The 20457-nt window shown below is 49.0% G+C and overlaps 1 protein-coding gene across 1 annotated transcript in view; it reads left to right on the top strand.

The window, feature by feature from the left end:
• The window catches only part of WDR27 (WD repeat domain 27), a 118049-nt gene that overhangs the window by 31192 nt on the left and 66400 nt on the right, over window positions 1-20457 (top strand). Inside the window, 9 exon segments of the mRNA XM_058435695.1 lie at window positions 3514-3584; window positions 4542-4662; window positions 5920-6040; window positions 7375-7478; window positions 8592-8659; window positions 8901-9022; window positions 9747-9829; window positions 17455-17533; window positions 20030-20107. Coding sequence (XP_058291678.1) covers window positions 3514-3584; window positions 4542-4662; window positions 5920-6040; window positions 7375-7478; window positions 8592-8659; window positions 8901-9022; window positions 9747-9829; window positions 17455-17533; window positions 20030-20107 — 847 coding nt within the window.

Here is a 20457-nt window from a genome sequence, read left to right as displayed (position 1 = left end):
TATCATAGACAATGGACTAGCTTTATTTTATAGAAATTGGAGAAAATGAAAATGTATATTTCATAACACTCAGTCTCATAACTCTCCCTATTCCTACACAGGTTATATAGTGTTGCCTTTTATTTTTAACAATCTGATGGTAACTGGCATAATATACTCAGTATTCTAAGTTGTATTTATTGATGGCGATATGTTGTGTTACTAAAGAAAGTCTTCCAGAGTTAAATGTCTATTTGTAAGTTAAGTCACCATATATATACACGTTTATTTTTTCTGCATGTGTATTAAGGGATATTTGTCTTATTTAAATGGAGTGCTGTAAAATTCAAGAAGAGTGCCCATCGCGCCTGGAGTCCCCTGGGGTTATTCTCGGGGCGATGACTGTGACCTTTAGGAACCCCCGATGCTCTCATTACTCAGTCATGCTGTTCAAGCCTGATTTCCATATAAACGGGAAGCCCTGTGTGTCTCCAGCTTGTGACGCTGACTTCTGGGGTGCTGTCTTGGCTGTCGGAGGATTTAGGGACTTCAGGAGGAAAGGGTAACTCATGAGCGCCTATTGCCGCACCATCTTGTCTTGTAGGAAGCCCCAGGTGGAGAACAGATGCTGAGGGTTTGGGAACGCAGAACAGTACATTCTGAGTTACAGGCAGGGAGCCTCAGGGTGGATGCATGGGGCAGCTGGTGGGGAGACAGGATTCCTGAGGAGACGCCAGCTTCCTAATTCGCTCAGGGTTAGCTCCAGTCAGTGTCGCCTTTTAGCACTGCTGAGACTGTGCCTGTGGCCTGAGCTTTCCTCTTAGCTCAGACATCTGACTCTTCACCCTTGCTTTATATACAGAGTTCCAACTTGAAAAGAGGAATAATAGGGGCTTTATTTTAATAGCAGCTATTTTCTGTGACATACATAGAATGTCCTGATGTTAATAACCACCACAAAGTTCCACCACTGACCTTCCTGCACACATTCTCTCAGACTCAGGCTGTCCGGGCTGAGCTGCAGGGCCACCTGGGCCCGGTGACTGCGGTGGAGTTCTGTCCCTGGCGAGCAGGCACCCTCATCTCGGTGTCCGAGGACAGAGGCTTTAAGGTGAGGGATGGACGCTGGACGGCGTTCCCACGTGGCATGTGCTGTGGAAAGACCTGTGCTGACGGGAGCTGTGCGGTTGCTTCACGGCCACTGCCGCCTGAGTGATGTTGTTTCTGCCCCACTTCTGCAAGGCGCCCGCTATCCTGATTTCCATAGAAACACCAGGCCCGGATGTCTTGCCAGGGCCGCTGGCTGGGCTTGGATTCCTGACAGGACGGCTCTGCGGCCCTGGATTTCCCACAGCTGCATTCAGGGCCTGGGAGCGCCCAAGCACGAATTCTTCTCCACGGCATTTCCCAGGCCCAGAGCAGAAGAGCCAGTCCCGGAGTGGAGGGTTCAGTCAGCACGAAATGAGGCTCTAGAAGAAAATGGAATGCGAATTCAGTTTCTATCCAGCTGACATCAGTGTGCACCTGACAGTGTAGACCTGACCAGCAAGTGTGCACCTGACCTGACAGGGTGTAGACTGCTACAGTTTCCGCCTGGTGCCTCTGTCTTGGCAGCGTTGACCAAGTGCCTGGGAACTGTTTTTAACCTTGTTTCATTTTTGTTTCCAATTCTTCAAATCCACCAGGGGTTTATTTATGGAAGTGATGTTATTTTTTTCTTTTTGATTCTGACATATTTTATTGTGTTGCTACATTTTTATTATTTTTGTGCTCATTTTATTGTTTTCTGTTTTAGATAATCATTTATGTTGACTAATCTGATATTGAATAGTACTGTTAGCCTTACCTGTTGCAATAATGGCAACGTTGTTACCTCTTCTAAAGAATCCTGTGTTTATCCAAAGGTCTGGGACCATTGTACAGGATCATTAATATACAGTTCATCTGTGTTATCAGGTAAATTTAAAACTTTCTTGTTTCCTGTAAATAGGCTGTGTGTAACCCACTTTTTCTAGAGCATATAACGGGGCATAAGATGGAGCCGTGACATTCGAGTGGATCTGAATGAGGCAATCTCAGACTTACGGCCCTTCACTCCCGTCCACACAAGGAGAGGATTCACTTAACAGTGAATGTCCTTGATGTTTTTCACTTAAAATTAAATGTATGCTTGGAGTCTGGGCCTTTCTGTTTTGGAAGAGTAAAGCATGTTTGCTGTCAGATAAAATGCCTGAGCACCCAGGGAAGGCGAGCCCCCTGCTCTCTGTAGAAACATGTCCCAGAACTAGCGGTGTTGGTAGGGCCAGGACTGCCCTGTCCATCCAGCGTGAGCGTGGGCATGTGCCACACCTGGCCTCGTGGTCAGGTACTGAGCACATGTGCAGCTCGTGAATGCCAGGGTCCTTGCGTTCTCCCCTCAGATGGCTTTCTGTTGGTAAATGAAGCTGGCACACGGCCACACAGATACAGCATTGAGGTGCAGGCGTCCGTGGAGCACGGCATAAGGAGCGGCCTGCGATGCCCCAGCACCTCTCCCGTGCAGCCCCTGTGCTTGTCCTCCTGGTATCTCAGGGCACTGGTTTCCTGCATTCGCTTTGCTCTTCTTGTGCACGTTCTGTCTTCCCGGAAGAAGAGAGTTAGGGAATTAAAAGGAGAGCGTTCTTCCGTGCGATAAGTGACATGAAAATGCCACTTAAAGCATATACAGATACTTTGGTGACCTGCTAGAGTTATTGCTGTATCTTCTCAAAGATTTAACATTCTTTCTGAGGTTAATGTATCCATGTGTAGACTGTGGTGCTGTAATGACTTAAAAACATTGCTTTCTGTCAGGGTGAAGCACATTTCTTGGAAGTACGTTGGAATCTTTTTTCTGAAATTAATTATATGGAATTACTAGTTGGTTGCCAAGAACAATGATACACTTGATCTTTGATTTCGTTTATAGTTTAATTAGAATATGTAGTATTTTTGAATACCTATTTATCTAATGCTCCTAAATTACTGACAGTTTAGAGTAAGTTTTAAATGAAATGACATCCTAGGCAACAATTTTTTTTTTTTTCAAGGAAACAAGACATTCATTTACTTGCTGTTTTCATCACTAAGTCCATAATTTTATTATTTCTGGCTGACTCGGGAATCCTTCTGCTCCAAGTGCAATGTTGATTAAACACCAGTGCTGCCCTCCCTCTAGGCTATAAAGCAGCCAGAGCTGGGCCGTGGTTTAAGCCCACCAGGCCTCCTGTCAGGAGGTGGGATGGGATTCCTCGGGACCCATCTGTGGCGGACTCGCCGGGCGTCCTTTTGGGGTGATGTCCCCAGCCTTCCTTGTGCTTATGGGGTTTTCAACATTTGTATTCACGTGCAAGTTTTACTTTTTGGTGAAGAAATTATTTTGGAATAGTTCAAACTTGACTAACAGAAATACTGTAAGTAAATATTACGTGTAAAGAGATAGTAAAACTGGCAGTTCTCGGGTTAATTGGTACCAGGCACTTACAGAGCTAAATTTTCCAATGTTCCCTTCACCAGCATATCCTCTGCTCAGCGTATTCATCGATGCAGAAAGCAGGCAGCTGGTCACTGGGTGTGCTGACGGCCAGGTGAGACAGCCACAGAGTTAAGTTCCAGTTCCCAGACATGCCTGAATGTGAGCTTGTGCACAAAGGTCTTTGTCTTCATGCTACTTTGTATTTTCCTGCGATTTGAAAAAACCTGTCCACCTCAGTGCTGAGAACGTGACCTTCCGTGGGTCTCAGCATCACTGTGGGTTCAATATGGTCCTGGGCCCCCTGGTCTGCAGAGGAGCTGGGTCTGCACGTCCCAGAGCTCCATACATGGTTCTGGAGTGCAGCAAAAGTGAGGGCCACTCACGTGACCTTGAAAACCTGATGAGAAGAGGGCTGTGAGCAGACATCCCCTGCTCCCACTCGCGCTGCCTGCGCCCCGGGGAGGCTCCGTGGATGGTTCCTGTGGTGGCATCCCCAGTGCTCCTTGTGCTCCTGTTTCCTGTCAGCTTTACACACTTGAAAAACCTGAAGATATTGGCCTTTTTCAAAACATTTTTTAGGTGAGCATTTTAAGTTCATTTCACAAAGTCTGGATAAAGTTGCTGTTGATATAATTTGAAAAAGATAATTTTGAAAACTTAGATTTTTTTTTTCCTTTTGACAAAGTTGACCACTGTTGCCCTTGTCTTCTCACCCAGGGCATGTGGGACGTGCTCTTGGCTGTGAAGCTGTGGGGTGTGTGCAGAGAGCCTGGGGCCCGGGGTTCCCAGAGGAGCATCTTGGGGAGGCCTGCACAATAGGATCCTGCCTGTGTGCTCTGAGCTGATGTGCCAGCCGTGCGAAAGTGCTCTGACGCCATGGGCATGGGCCGTAAGGAGGGCCTCCAGGCCGGATGTTGAAGGCAGGAGAGAGCTGTGCTGGGAGCCTCTGGAGGCCGTGGAGGGCATGTCCTGTGACGTGTCTGCCCTCACTGCTCCTCCTCTGGTGTTGCCGCTTCTGCGTAAGGACCTTTGCTGCAGCGCCATGCCTGCATGTTCTTTGCTTTTGTAGCTTTGGATCTTCAGTTTGATGGATGGACACCATTATCGTCGTGTGGCACGGGTTGACCTAAGGAAGAAGACAGAGACTTTCTCCACAAGAAGGGTTAGGTCTGGGCTGTGCAGCCAGCGAGGTGGGTTGCTCAGACCCTCCCTCAGGCCTCCCACTTGGCCCAGATCTTTCACCAGTGTGTCGAGGGCCCTAGGTCACACAGAGGGGAGAGAGAGGTCCCAATGTAGGAGAAGCCAAGGGCTGCAACCTCAGAAAACCACTGAGGCCCTGCAGGTCATGTGAGGGGTCATCAGCAGACAGAGGTACCTGGTGTGTGTGGGGATGGGGGTGAGGGGCTTTGGTGAACAGAAGAGCAGAGGCCCCAAGGCAGCAGCTTTGCAGCTATAGGTTACTTTCCAGCAGCTTCGCAGCTATGGGTTGCTTTCCTGCAGTGGGCGACCAAGGAGGGCAGGTCATGCTGATCAGAAAGGTACACTGCATGACTCAGATGCCACCTGCACCCGCCCAGCACCCTCGTCCTCACCTGGTCTCCTGCTGTCCAGAGTTACTTCCTGTTGACCACAGTGCTCCTCATGTGCGCTTTTTATCTCCTGTACTGTCACAAAGGAGCTGACCCTCTCCTGGAAGAAAATGTTAATTTTACTTTTCAATCCAGAGGCCACCTCTTTCATTGGTGTGTGCAGCTGACGTTTCGTATTACAGAAATCATCTCTGTGCTCACAGCCTACACTCTCTTCCTCACTCTGGTTACTCATTCTTTCTTTTAGGTTGTGTTTTTTTGTAAATGACTTTAAACTATTTCTTTTCATATTAGGTCTGAAATTACTTTTATCCAGTATACCAATTTTTTCCTGTGTTTTAAACCTTGGTTTTTGTTATTTATTTGATAAATATCTACTACTGAAGCGAATCTTAAACTTAGTTTTAGGAAATATGAAGTTACATTCTTCTAATTGATTATCTCCTCTTTCCCACTCCCTTGCTCTGGTTCTGCACTTGAAGTTGCATCACTCCCAGGTAGCATCATGCGGGGTGCTCCCTTAGTGCTCTCCTCGATGTGTGATCCGAGTGCTCCGCGGTGCACACGCGTCATGTGGGGTGCTCCCTTAGTGCTCTCCTCGATGTGTGATCCGAGTGCTCCGTGGTGCACACGCGTCATGTGGGGTGCTCCCTTAGTGCTCTCCTCGATGTGTGATCCGAGTGCTCCGTGGTGCACACGCGTCATGTGGTGTGCTCCCTTAGTGCTCTCCTTGACCTGTGATCCGAGTGCTCCGCGGTGCACATTCACTGCAGCATCTCTGTGTGGCAGTCCTCAGCCTTTAAACTTGACAGATGCGTTTAAGTTCACTTCTCAGATTGTCAATAATTCTGTCCCTAGAAGAAAGCCAGCTTCTCTCTACAAGTGCTCTGGGAAAAGGAGAGCAGGTTGAAGTAACATTTCCTGTACTGAGACTTGCACCCTGCGATCTCTCACTCACTCCAAATTCTGCATGTGGATGGTAAGTATCAAAAACTTGGCCTATGCCACATAAAGAAAACCTCTTAAATTCCTTAGACAAACGTTAGGTTCATTTTCTAAGAATGACTGAGATAAAACCATATTATTTTTGTCTCTGATTATTACTAACCTCATTCTTGGGATTGCATGTTTTAAATCTTAAAAGTTGGTAAACTTGGGCAATGATATGTAAGTGTCTTTAATAAAAGGAATTGGATGATTTTTAAGTTTATTACCAAAGTCTAGGCAGATCTTTGCCTCTGTGATACAGCTTTTTCTTTAGAAAGAGGAAATGGTGATCGGAATGGCCTAGACTTTCCTGTCTACCACTGTGCTGTACATTACACATTTAAAGTTAACCCCAGACTAATTGTATTTATTTCTGTGCTCAGTAGAAATATTATACATATTTGGCAACATAAGGAAGTACTGTTTAACTGTGATTAAAGAATATATTACAATTATGTTTACTTCTCCTCCCCAAAATGCTCGAGATTAAGGGGCAACCTTGCTTTGAATGGCCTTGGCCATTGCTTGTCTGTGTCTCTGTGCAGAGCTGCCCCTGGAGCAGAATATTCCCTGCTTGGTCCAAACCACAGAGAGGACGCCGGGTGGGCATGGAGGCTAGACACTGTGCTCCCGGCAGGTGCATGGACCTGAGGCACTTTGAGGCTTCCCTGTCTTACTTAGAGCAGAGGGAGCCCTCAGAGCTAAGCCGGAGCCACACGACCCATTCTGTTGACGATGGTCATTGGGTGAACTGTGGACTGGTGCTGGTGGATGCCCAGGAGGAGCCCAGGGCGCTGCCTGGGGCGGAGCTGGAGAGGGGAGGTCTGGAAAGCAGGTTCCAGCTGGGGGCCTCTGCCAAGTCCATGCCCAGCCTCCCTGGAGATGGCTTCTCAGTGTATTAACAGACCCCGTTGGCGCCTCAGGCCAGCTACTTTCCTCCTGGAGTTGGTTCCTCATTCACAGAGGTGGGCAGCTTGCGTGGCCTTCAAGTCTAGTCAGTCGGAGGCTACCTGAGCAGTGGCCTTGGCCCAGGCGCTGGCACCGACCTTTTCTGTAACCTTAGAAGAAAATAGAAACCACAGAGGTCAGAGCGAGCATCTTCACAGACATTAGCAGGTGCCCAGGGGACCCACCACAGGCTGAAATGCGTTGGTGGCACAGATGTGGCCAGCCTGGCACAGATGTGGTTCTCACTGGCAAGAACCTGCCCCGGCCCACACTCCCCACTCCTGCAGAGAGCTCACAGCCAGGCCAGGGGGCGCACGTGGGGCCCAACCTTCAGGAATAAGATTATCGTGTGTTATTTTCTTTTTTTCCTTAAATCAGTCTGTCTTCTGAGAACACCCAGTGCGTGTGGATCGGAAGCTCAGTGGGCTTATTCGTATTTAACCCAGCAAACCTGGAAGTGGAAGCCGCTTTGTATTACAAGGGTCAGGTCTTTGGTGTAAATGCCACGTAACCGCAATGCTTTCCTTTGACTGGTATGTGGGGTAGTGAAAGTGTTTGTGGAGAAGGCCTCGCCGCGTGAATCTGAGGATGAGATGCTTCAGTCACAACTCAGCATTGAGAACGTGAGCACCTCTGTGCTGCTGGATCCGAAGGACGAGGGCCCTTCCTGGACCCTCGGGCACTCAGCCCTGGAGCCACTCCTTGCCTACATCTGCCAGGCGAGGCCGCCTGGGCCCCAGCAGCATGGAACAACTGCAGGAACACCCTTGGGAAGCCCCTGGGTTCTCCACCATCCCTAGAGAGCCTCCCAGAGCCCCAGGCTCGCACAGCGTAAACCTGGCTGAGGCGCACTCCTCTCCAACCCCGGTTCCCTTCCCCAGTTTCTGCCAGTCCCAGAAATGTAGCAATAGTCACCTCCACCCCCACCCCCTCCCCCAATACCCCCATCTCATCCCCCCACCCCAGTGGTTCCCACCCCTCCTCTCCTGGCTCCATGGCTGCCACCAGCCGCACCCTTTGCCCAGGAGCCCAGGCGACTTCTGAAAAGCAGGCTGGATTCCGTCCCTCTCCTCTGTGCAGCAGGGCCTCCTTGGCGGCCTCCCGGGCACTGCTCCTCTCGGTGCCTCCCTTCTAGCCCTGAACGCCCAGACCTCTGAGGGGCTGCGGGATCCATCTGTGTCTTCACGCACACCCTTCCCTTCAGCTGCCCATCCCTGCCCCTCCCCAGCTCAGCCAGGGGCGGCTTCTGCTGGAAAACTCAGCCTTTCCTTCCCCCAAATGGTCACAGCTCTAATTACACATTTCCTTTCTGATCTGGTGCTGGACATGTGGCTTTTCCAGGAGGCTGAGCTGCAGGTCTCAGTCCGAGTCACATCCCAGTCTCAGAGCGGAGCCTGGCATGTGTGAGGCTCAGGCCCTGGTGTGTGTGTGGTGTGTGTGCGGCCTGGGGCCTTGTATGTGTGAGTATGTGGTGCACAGCCTGCAGTGTGTGTGGCGGGGCCTGGACTGTGTGTGGTGGGCTCTGGGCAGTGACTCCGTGTGGATGTGCTACCTCCTTCCCCATCATGTTCTTCCTGGTCTTTGCTGAACTGAAGATTTCCAGAGCCTCAGCATCCCGCTGGCCGGATCGTGTGCCCTGAGGACCCGCACTGCGGATCGAAAGGTCAGTCCTGAGACGCGGCCCTCCCTGTCTATGAGACGTGCCTCTGATTTCGTCTTTCTTCAGAGTGATCCTGCAACGACTGGCTGAGTAAACGGGATTTTGTGTGTGAAAACGTTTTAGGAGTGACAGGGCGATGTCGCTGCTGAGAATGAAGCAGCTGTTAGGATGTGTGTGTGGATGCACATTTAGTCTGCTTTTACTGGGTGGTGTCGCTAACGATGTTGAAACCACGTCCCTGCAGGCGCTGTGCTTGCTGGCCTCCCTCTTTGGCGGGAAGATTGCCGTGTTGGAGATCAACCTGGCCGCGCTGGTCAGGACTCAGCAGTGTCCCAGCATGGGGCAGAGCCTCTCGCTGCCAGCCAGGTAGAGTGTCTTCAAATGTGGAGTGTGTGTGTGTGTGTGTGTTCACCAGTAAGCGCCATCTGGATTTCTTTCTATGTTCAGAAATAAAGATTAGAAAACTCTGAGCTCTGGCCGGGCACGGTGGCTCACGCCTGTAATCCCAGCACTTTGGGAGGCCGAGGCGGGCGGATCACGAGGTCAGGAGATTGAGACCATCCTGGCTAACATGGTGAAACCCCATCTCTAGTAAAAAAAATACAAAAAATTAGCCAGGCGTGGTAGCGGGCACCTGTAGTCCCAGCTACTCGGGAGGCTGAGGCAGGAGAATGGCGGGAACCTGGGAGGTGGAGCTTGCAGTGAGCCGAGATCGCGCCACTGCACTCCAGCCTGGGCGAAAGAGTGAGACTCCGTCTCAAAAAAAAAAAAGAAAACTCTGAGCTCTACCAACGCTGTTTGGAAGAAACAGTTTTTCATGGTGTTGCTTCTATCTTGTTGAAAATGAAGTAGTTGATAGTTTATTTTAATTGAAACACTATTTCAGAATAGAATGTACATTATAAAACAGCACTTTTATTAAGAATAAGGATAAGAATACACTTGATAATTTTCATTTTCAAATACTGTTGTGTCCATAGCTGCATGAATTAGTCATTTGGAACTCTCTTTAAAGTGTGTATGTCACTGAAGCATTTCCGTCCTATCGTTGTTTGCACTCCTAGTTTCATGGGGCTTGTTTCTGTTTCAGCTCCTGTCTCCTACCGACCTCTCCACTGTATCTGGGAATTGCCAAGGAGAAGAGTACCAAGGCTGCTAGTGAACAGCAATGTGGTCAGTACAGGGTGCTATGACATCTGAGAATACAAGGCTGATGCGTTCTCATTGTGGTTAGGGCTGCTGCATTGCTTTGCAAATTCCTATCTGTTAAAATATGCATTCCGTACTTCCTTCCATCCTTCCCTCCTTCATGTCTCTGCCTCCTATGTGTGTGTTCCATGTCCGCTGTGGTGGGGAACATGCTGGGTGCTTCCCCTCCTGAACTGGCCGTCACTCATGGGATTCAGCAATGTGCCCAGGACTGACCGCTGTTCCTCTGGTGCCCGGTGCAGTGGGGGTGCAGAGTGGGCCTTCAACAATTATTAATTGTGAGAACATTTTTTCCCCTTTTTTCTCTGCTGAGGAATTTGAAAGCAGATCCCGAGCGTGTGATTGTACTCTTGCACACTTCAGTGTGCATTTCTGGAACATGTATGTTTTTACCTAGCCACCATGACGTTATATCAAAACCAGTAATTTTTTGGAATCTTGTATCAGCAAGGCCATAATAAATTATTGTTGATTGCCTCAACAATATTTTCTATTGGTTTGTTCTGAGCAGCAGCCAAACAAATCCACATGTTGCATCTTTCAAATATGTAAAAATTAACTTTCACTTTAAGATGGTAAACTTCATTATGTTCCACTTCTTTCAAGGCTCACTGATAATTACTTTTTTTCCCTTCAGTGACCAGTCTAACCCTTTAATCGGTCTTGTGAAACCTATTGGACATCATTCGAAAAACGCAGGCATTCCCGCAACCCCCTTTCACCTTCTGCCTGGTAGCTGCCTGACTGCTGGGCCTCACCTCCCAGAAGGGCCATCTCCCCGGCCAGCGTCTCCCCGGCCAGAGACCTGGCGACCCCACCCTTGGGCCTCTCCCGGGGTTGGGCTGGGCTGGGCTAGGGTTCCTGCATCAGTCCGTCCTCAGACATGGGCTGTGTCCTTCATGCTCCCACGCAGCCCTTGAGCTTGACTTCGGGGACTTCTGGCCTCTCCCTTCCCTACCAGACTTTTTGAAATCAGGCCTTGAATGCCTTCTGTGCCATTCCTGGGTCTCACTGTGTGGTTCTGACCCGCCTTGCAAATCAGGGAGGGCCGTTTTCAGGTGGAAGGCAGGGACTCAGAGCTGAGCCTGGGGCTGGAGCTGTTCGCTTGTTCTGTCCTGCCATGGGGGTCCCTGCTGCTGGGGGTTTCCGGCAGGTCCCCCATTCCTCGGCCCCATTTCCACGAAAGACCCACTGTCGGCGTTAACTGCCTGTCTCCTGCCAGTTTATGCTCTGCTGCCGTCCCATCACCATGGGGACAGTTCTGAGAAATTGTGAGAATGAAGGCCTGGGGGAGGCGGCCAGGCTCAGCCAGCATTGCAGCCTCTGGGCCAAGCCGACTCCTTGGCTGGGAGTGGCCTCTGACCTCCTTCTTCCTTATTAAGTCATGGAACTTCTGCCTTGTAAGGAGGTGCTAATTATTCACCATTGAAAAGGCATCTTAAATTGCAAAAGACACTATAGCAGAGAAGACAACAGCAGGTGGGTGTGAAGATGGCTGAGAAGAGAATGCCCCTGGGCTGCTGCGGGCCTAATGTGGAGCTGTTGCCTCCTCCTGGGCCATCCCAGCCTCCTCCTCCTGGGCCCTCCTGGCCTCCTCACCTGATCCCTCCCAGCCTCCTCGTTCTCAGCCCCCCCGAACCTCTTCATCTTCCTAGACCCCCCAAGCCTCCTCACATGCTTTTCCCCCACCCCTCCTGGTCTCTCTTGGCCCTGCCAGTCTCGCCTCCTACCATTCATCCTTAACAACTGACAGCAGCAGGAGTCAGAGAAATCTCCAGGTGGACACAGGCGGGTCCCCAGGGAAACCTGACCTCCAAACCAAAGAGAGGTTTGTGTCTGAAAGCCAAACCACATCTCGGATAAATCCACAGACTGGATTGAGAACCTCTTTTCCTGTTTGGCGCACTTTCCTCTGATTGGCCCCCACCCTTCACCTATACATATACCCACTCCTCCCTAATTGGTTTTTGACACTGCTGTGCCCATCTTTGAGTTGTACCTTTTTTTTTAACCTTTTTTGCACAGTCACAAACCAATCAACATGCACTGCCCCATTCTGAGTCCATTAAAGCCCCAAACTCAGCCACACTGGGGGACCACCTGACTGAGGGTAGGGGGCTGCCCTCTCCAGGTCCCCTCTCTGCTGAGAGCTGTCACTCAATAAAACTCTCCAGCCGGGTGCAGTGGCTCACGCCTGTAATCCCAGCACTTTCGGAGGCCGAGGTGGGCAGATCATGAGGTCAGGAGATCGAGACCATCCTGGCTAACATGCTGAAACCCCGTCTCTACTAAAAATACAAACAAATTAGCTGGGTGTGGTGGCGGGCCCCTGGAATCCCAGCTACTTGGGAGGCTGAGGCAGGAGAATCGCTTGAACCCAGGAGGTGGAGGTTGCAGTGAGCTGAGGTCGTGCCATTGCACTCCAGCCTGGGCAACAGGGCGAGACTCCGTCTCAGAAAATAAAAAAAACTACGCCCTGCTCACCCTTCAGTTGTCAGGGTAACTTATTCTTCTTGGATGCAGGACAAGGACTCAGGACTTGCCAAATGCGGGTACAAAAAATGCTGTAACATGGTAGCCCTCCACCCTCACTTCCGCCAGCACTGGGCAGCCGCCCTACGTGACAGGAAACAGCAGTAGGGCTGGGCCAGCCCCACAGCTGCAGGCCAGGGCAGGGCAGTGGGACCGAATGAGCCTCACATAAGCGGGTGGAGTAGGTGGGTACCTCCTGCAGTGAGCTGGGGGCGAGGGAGTCCCGGGCAGGGGCATTGCCAGCCTCGGGGTCTCCAGCTGGCAAGGAGGCACCAAGAAATCTTTCATCACAGTGAATCCTCTCATGTCTCATCTGGGGGCTGTTTATACGTAGAGTAATATTCTTTCTTAAGTGCGTTCTTTTGTGATTTGTCTTTTTAACTTCGTGTCTGTGAGATTTGTTTCAGTTGCTGTACAGCATTCTGTTGTCTGGATATACTGAGGTTTAGGTACCCACAATTTATTCAGTATTAACAGACATTTGGCTTGTCCCAGGCTGTTGCTGTTGTGAGCAGTCTTTGCAGCACCCTGCTGTACCCTGGAGCCAGGAGGGCTGCCCTGATCTGCGGGGGCAGCTGCTGGGCTCGGGGTTCCCCATGTGGCAGGTCGATGGCAGACGATGGCAAGGGTCTTCCCAGGTGGCTGGCCAGCGGCTACTCCAGCAGCACACGCCGCTTCTCCTGCCCCGAGCTCTTGCCACGCCTGCATGTCGCTGGACGCTGGAATTTCTGCTTACCCAGTGTGAGACAAGAATAGCACTGCATGGTCACAGGAGGACGGAAAACCCAGGCAACAGCGAAGACAGGAACATGTCAAAGTAACCACCGGACGGCAGAAAACCCAAAGCAAGCACAGGACAGCAGAAAACCCAAAGCAAGGGAGAGAGAAGGCGAACCCACCAGCGTGATGTATCCTCTGTTCTCCCGGGAAAACCCGAGTAAGAGAACGAGGCTGTTGTGGGGGTGACCTAAAAACTCCCTCCTTTCCCAGAACACCTGATGATCCCGCCCTGTCATTAAAGAAATACCCGCAAAATGAGGAACACAAACTCCTCTGTGTGTGCTTCCTTCTCCTGGGCGGGCCTCCTCCTCCTGAACTGGACTCCTTTCCCTGAGCTCGCCGCCTCCTCCTGTGCGCTCCTCCTTCTCCTGTGCGCGCTTCTTCCTCGTGTGCGCTCCTCCTGCTCCTCCTTCTCCTGTGCGCGCTTCTTCCTCGTGTGCGCTCCTCCTCCTGTGCGCGCCTCCTTCTCCTGTGCGCGCCTCTTCCTCGTGTGCGCTCCTCCTCCTGAGCGCGCCTCCTCCTGTGCGCGCCTCCTGAGCTCGCCTGGCTTCTCACTTAGGCGTGTGCTTTCTTTTTTTTTTTTTTGAGACGAGTCTCGCTCTGTCGCCCAGGCTGGAGTGCAGTGGCGCAATCTCGGCTCACTGCAGGCTCCGCCTCCCGGGTTCACGCCATTCTCCTGCCTCAGCCTCCCGCGTAGCTGGAATTATAGGCGCCTGCCACCTCGCCCGGCTAATTTTTTGTATTTTTAGTAGAGAGACGGAGTTTCACCGTGTTAGCCAGGATGGTCTCGATCTCCTGACCTCGTGATCCGCCCGCCTCGGCCTCCCAAAGTGCTGGGATTGCAGGCGTGAGCCACCGCGCCCGGCTTCCTTTTTTTCGCATCTAAATTCTTGCTCTGAAGGTGCCAAGAACCTGGAAACTGGCTGGGAGTGGGGTCTCACCAGCCTTTGGAGACCCTCCTGAGCCGTCTGGCAACCAGTGATGATACAGAGGTGTCTTATTATTTCATTTGCGTTTTCCTGGTTAAACGTGGTGGTTATTGCTTGTGTTTAATCAGCTACACTTTGCTGTCATAAGCCTAATTTGCATTTATTATCTCCACTATTATTTTGTACAGGATCTTTTGAATTCATGTTCTCGCGTGATTGATTTCTCAGGAACTTTCTGAGCTTGGTTTTGGTGTGCCAGCTCCACGGAATGAGCTAGGGAGAGCTTTCTCTCTTTCTGTACCTGAATGGTTGGTGTAAAATTTTAAATTAGGTATATGATTGATTTTGAGTATAAAACCACCCTTGTATGTCAGGGATAAATCCCATGATGTATAGTCTTTTTGTTGTGTTGTTGAATTCGGTTTGCTAATATTTTATTGAGGATTTTTGCATCAATTTTCATTAGAGAAGTGGGCCTTTAGTTTTTTGTTTGTTTCTGTTTTGTTTTTGTATTTGTTTTTTGGAACTGAATGAAGTGCACTGTGTTCTCTCAAAGGAGATTCGCATTGCTCTCTAGGGGTTTGGGTGCACAAATCCACAGCTTCTGGCCTTTTAAGCCACTTGTCAAGGTCACTCTGACCGCAGGGCCAGCGACCTGGGACCAGTACAGACCATCACGGCACAGGCTTCCTGGGCCAGTTGGAGGTGAAGCTCCCCTAGTGGCCGGGCTGGCCTTTCTGCCCTCACCTCCCTGAGGCCACACAAATCCTCAGCCTGTGTGGCTGGAGTTGCAGCCATCCACAGCTCACCTCAGTTTCCATATCTTGTCCTCATTTTCTTTCCCCTTTTAACAAGATGAAGCACATATTTCTTCTGGCTTTTGTGGCTTTTTTCTGTAGGAGAGGCCATCTGAATACCTAACCAGTGTGTTACACAGATAATGAAAGTTAGCATTCACCTTTTAAATAGCAGTACCCTCAAAAAATGGAAAAAGTCCTATATAGTAATGATGCTAATGAAGAATTGAAAGTGTTTATTAGGTAAATAATATGGTCTTACACATTATTTGTGTGGTAAAGAGTCTGTTTTTCGTAGTCCTTTAAAAGACATTTTCTGTTTGTTTCTTTCCTTTTTTCATTATAAGATATATATAAAATAAAACTTACCATTTTAACCATTTTTAGGTGTATGGTTCAGTGGCATTCCATACCTTCACATTGTTGTGCAATGTAAAAAAGCTTTCTTGAACCATTTGCTTAATTAATAAAGGAATTTTATATGTGTATGTACATTGCTAGTAAAAAATTTTTGGAAACCTTGACTAACCAATATTAATTAAAATGGCTAATAGTTGGAATCATACTAGACTGTTCAAATGGTTTTCCAAAGTCCTGACTCTTTCCATGGAAAGAAACTCCCCTAAGAGAGAGGGCTCCACGCTGAGTGGCGAGCAGTGCCTCCCGCGTGTCCAACCCACGGGGTCCGCTCGTCTTGCCTGCCGCCGTGGACGGCTGCGCATTTGGGAAGTGAGATCCGTGCACACAATCTGTCGTGAAGGAGACATGAGTCTCGTGATTTCACCTTTAAAACTTACCACGTTTGTTTCCTTAGCTTTTCTTCTTACATACGCTTCATTTCTATCACTCCTTAAAAGTGGAATTTTTAGACTTTTTGTCAACATGGGTCATCTCGTTTCAGACGAGCGTATGTGATGTACTATGGTTCGCAACTAACGATAGCATTTAGAGTTTAGAACAAAACCTTCAGTAAGAACAATTATATAAATAGTTTTAATACAGAGATAACTTTTCTGTAGCAAGAAAGTGATTAGATTTTAACATGTTGATGTTTTGTGTGTAGTTTAGAAAATATTCCCATGGAAAATTAATGGATATGTTTCATTTACAGTAATGCTAGAATCCCAAAATTTGCCTTCCTCTACTTACAACACTATAACAGAGATAATATAAACAGAATATATGTGGTAGATGAGGAGCTATTATATTTTAATGCTTAGAACATTTGTAAAAATAATATGCAGTTATGTATTTATAAACCTTATTCTAGGACGTTTAAGACTTTCTCATAATGAAGTATACTACTAATGTGCCCATAACTTTGTTATTTTATCCTGAAATTGTTTTCCTTTCGGTGATATTTGATTATTTTTTGGAGAAGGCGTTTTCTCCTCTCCTGACTGTGTGTATTGGACAGTGCGGTTTCCTGGCTTCTCCTGGGAGCAGTTAGTTTTCTAGCACCCCCGCCCTCCGAGGGTCCCTCTGGGGTCCTAGCTGTGTGTGTGGCGTCTTCCTTTCCCTTAGAAACCTCTCCCTTCCAGGTCCAGCTTCGCCCTCTGCAAGCCTGTGAGGTTGGCGGAGCCCAGGCCCAGCGTGGAGACTTGACTTACAGACTCCTGGTCACCTCCTGGACTCCGATTTGCACAGTGAGACACCCACAGTATTAAGTTAATACTCTGTTAGGGCCACTTGATTCTTAACGGGAATGTGATTAGGTTTTCCGGTATGAAATAGTGCCAGAAACAAGAACTGAATTTCTTTGCTTTTAAAAAAAGAACTGTTTTTGAATTATTCAGTATTATGCAAATATCTGTTCTTCTAAAGCTGTTTTATAATATTGTACAGACTATTCATATTGAACACCAACTATTAAATTTATGCAAAAATAAATAGTTCTGGCAAAACTGTATTTGGTCTGAAAACATTTTTTTGATTTGTAAATATTTGTGGTAAGTTCACGTGATGTCAGAGTTTTTGTCAACTGGTAGTGGTATGCAAAATGTAAAATAGGCTAGGCCGGGCATAGTGGCTCACACCTGTAATCCCAGCATTTTGGGAGGCCATGGCGGGCAGATCACAAAGTCAGGAGTTCAAGACCATCCTGACCAACATGGTGAAACCCCCTCTCTACTAAAAATACAAAAATTAGCCGTGCGTGATGGCGTGTACCTGTAATCCCAGCAACTTAGGAGGCTGAGGCAGGAGAATCGCTTGAACGTGGGAGGTGGAGGTTGCAGTGAGCTGAGCTCGCACCACTGCACTCCAGCCTTAGTGATAGAGCAAGACTCCATCTCAACAACAACAACAACAAAAAACAGCAACAAAAAAACAACCAACTTGGGCTATTTTCTTATCCTTTTAATACCTTGATTTAATGTTTTGCTGATGATGGTTGGTGTGACTTCAGATATGAAACCTCTTAAATTTATGGTCAGAAATTCATTCTGTTTAAGTGAATGTTTCTGTTTTGAAGAGACTCTGTTCTTCTCATGTCCATCATGAGATGCTAATTTTAAGTGTTTGTTTCTTCTCTAAAACTGCTTTTCCACAGCTGCACGGAACGTCATGAAGGACCAAGGCCTGGTTTTCCACAGTAAAGTTAGATCGTCTGGTTATGCGTCAGCACCACGGTGAGTAAACTCATGTCAATGAGAGACAGAAATGCACTTGCGTCACAGATGCAGGACTTTAACACAAATAGGGACACATATACGTCCCCGAGGGCCACAGTATGGAGAGAGGACATAGCAATAGAAACAAGTTAAAATGTGGTGGGTTGGACCCCAGCGTGCCAGTTAGCAGCAGCTGCAGCAGCAAACATTTCCTGAGCACTCACTGTGCGCTGGGCCTCAGAGCAGCCCTCCTTTTCTGATAACGTGGTGGTCCCGGGAGGTGAGGAGAAGCTGGTAGGGTGTGGGGCTGGGAGAGCATGACGATGCCGTAAACAAACCCGGCCCATCAAGACCGGACACAGTGCTCTTCTTAGAACACAGCTCTGCTGTAACACCAGAGCACGATAACAGAGTGCATTTAGGCCCTGAGTCCCTGAGTTAGCAAGACTGCTCAAAGGCAAGGAGATAACATAGCAGCCGAGAAACCATGGGGAGGCCTTGAGATTCCCTAAACCTTCAGGAGCCCAGTCCTCAAAGGCAAATGTGACTTCTCTGAAGAAAATGCAGACACATCCCCTGTCTCCTACCTCACCTCTTGACCTTTTATGTGTCTTAACAGCAGCCAAAATGGCTCTGTTACCTGGAGTTCCTGTCCTCAGCCGCACACGCTTGTCTCCCTGGTTGGCGCTCACCTCTACCAAGCTCCCCGCTTCATGTGCCCCTGGCCACTCCCCCACTCCCACCCCGCCCCTTGGCACTGTTGTGCTCCAGGCAGAAATCCCAGGCCACTCTGTGTAAACACAGCCTCCAACTCTCAGGCCACTCTGTGTAAACACATCCTCCAACCCTCCAAGCTCTTCCCTGCTCTGCTTGTTCTCTGGATTGAACAATGGTGACTGTGTCTTATTATCTGTTCTTTTAAACCCCTGTGCCAGGGACAGCACTCAGCACCCTGGACCCTCTCATAAGGCACTTCTGGAGGGGTGGATGAATGGAGAGATGGACAGAAGGGGATGGAAGGATGAGAGATGGATGCGTGTGTGCATGGATGGTGGGGATGGAGGGATGGAGAGATGACATGAATAAGTAAGGGGATGGATGGTGGGGATGGAGGGATGGAGGGATTAGAGACGGATGAGCGGGTTGGTGGAGGGGATGGAGGGGTGCAGAGATGAGAGATGGATGAGTAGGTGGATGGATGGTGGGGATGGAGGGATGGGGAGACAAGTGATGGATGAATGGGTGCATGGATGGAGGGGATGAAGGAATGGAAGGATGAGAGATGGATGACTAGGTGGATGGAGGGGGATGGAGAGATGAGGGATGGATGAGTGGGTGGATAGATGAGGGGAAGGAGGGACAGAGAGATGAGAGATGGATGAGTGGGTGGATAGATTAGGGGATGGAGGGATGGAGGGATGACGGATGAAGGGGTGGATGGATGGAGGGGATGGAAGGATGGAGAGATGAGGGATGGATGAATAGGTGCATGGACGATGGGAGATGGAGGGATGGAGAGACGAGAGACGGATAAGTAGAGGGATGGATGGAGGGGATGGAGAGGTGCAGAGTTGAGAGATGGATGAGTGGATGGAGGGGAAGGAGGGATGCAGAGACGAGAGATGGATGAGTAGATGGAGGTGATGGAGGGATGGGGAGCTGAGGGATGGATATGTGGGTGGATGGATGGAGGGGGGATGGAGGGATGAGAGATGGATGCATGGGTGCGTGGATGGTGGGGGTTGGAGGGATGCAGAGATGAGGGATGGCTGCATGGGTGGCTGGATGAAGGGGTTGGAGGGATGGAGAGATGAGGGATGGATGTATGGGTGGATTGATGGCAGGGGATGGAGGGATGCAGAGATGAGGGATATGTGGGTGGATGGAGGGATGAGAGATGAGATATGGATGAGTGGCTCAATTGATGGAGGGGGGATGGATGGAGAGAGATGAGAGATGGATGCGCAAGGGGATGGATGGAGAGATGAGTGATGGATGTGTGGGTGGATGGATGGAGAGGATGGATGAATGGAGGGAGGGGTGGAGGGATGAGTGAATGGATGGATGATGGTTGGCTGGATGAATTCTGCTCCAGTGGCATCTGCAACTTTATATGGATTCCCCAGTTCTGCCATATTAAGGCACGTTGTGAATGTCAGGCTTTGTGTGGGAGCCCCGGGGGATGAGGGGTTGACAGACATTGGTGGCCCTGAGTGCCAACCTGGGGCTTTGGACTTAAAGGAAAAGCCCAGCATCAGGGTCCTATTACAGGAGTCACAGGACAATGGGTAGCAGGGCGACGTCTCTGAGGCAGCGTGAGAGACACAGGAGGGGAGGAGGTGACTTGAGGGCTGGAAGACAGGTGGGAGGGGCCCAAAAGCATTTATGCAGACGTCTATATCTACATATATAATTTTTTTCACTGTGAAATATTTTTTTCACTGTAAAATAAATATCTTAAGAACCTTAGAGCTCTTAATATTTGAGAGTGATATAAGAGTTTTCTTTCCACAGTGTAACTATGTTTTCGCCAAAGACCAACATCAAGAGTGAGGGGAAAGGACCTTCAAGACGCAGGAGCAGCTGCGCACGGTGTGTGATGGAGCGTGCATTCCAAGTACATTTGAAATAACCTAGACCTTTCCAATACTTTAACTGGTTCTTTTCCAAACAGGTATAAAACCTTATATGTGTACATGTATTTACATACACATGTACACAGATGTGTATATCTATATTATTTATGTATCTTTCTAGCCAAATTTAATTCTTTCCTGTTAATTTTTCAGACATGGTCTGTTCTTACCACCTTAACAATTTTGAAATATTAAATGTTTGTTAAAATTTGTTAGAAAATGCGTAGCCGATGCTCCTCCCTGTCATGCAGGTGGATTGGGTGAAAATGTTGGGCCATTGTAGTGCCAGGTGCTCATTCTGAGTGG

Source organism: Hylobates moloch, unplaced genomic scaffold (assembly GCF_009828535.3).
Source record: "Hylobates moloch isolate HMO894 unplaced genomic scaffold, HMol_V3 SCAFFOLD_2, whole genome shotgun sequence".
NCBI lineage: Eukaryota > Metazoa > Chordata > Mammalia > Primates > Hylobatidae > Hylobates > Hylobates moloch.
This window is presented reverse-complemented; position numbering and strand designations above follow the sequence as displayed.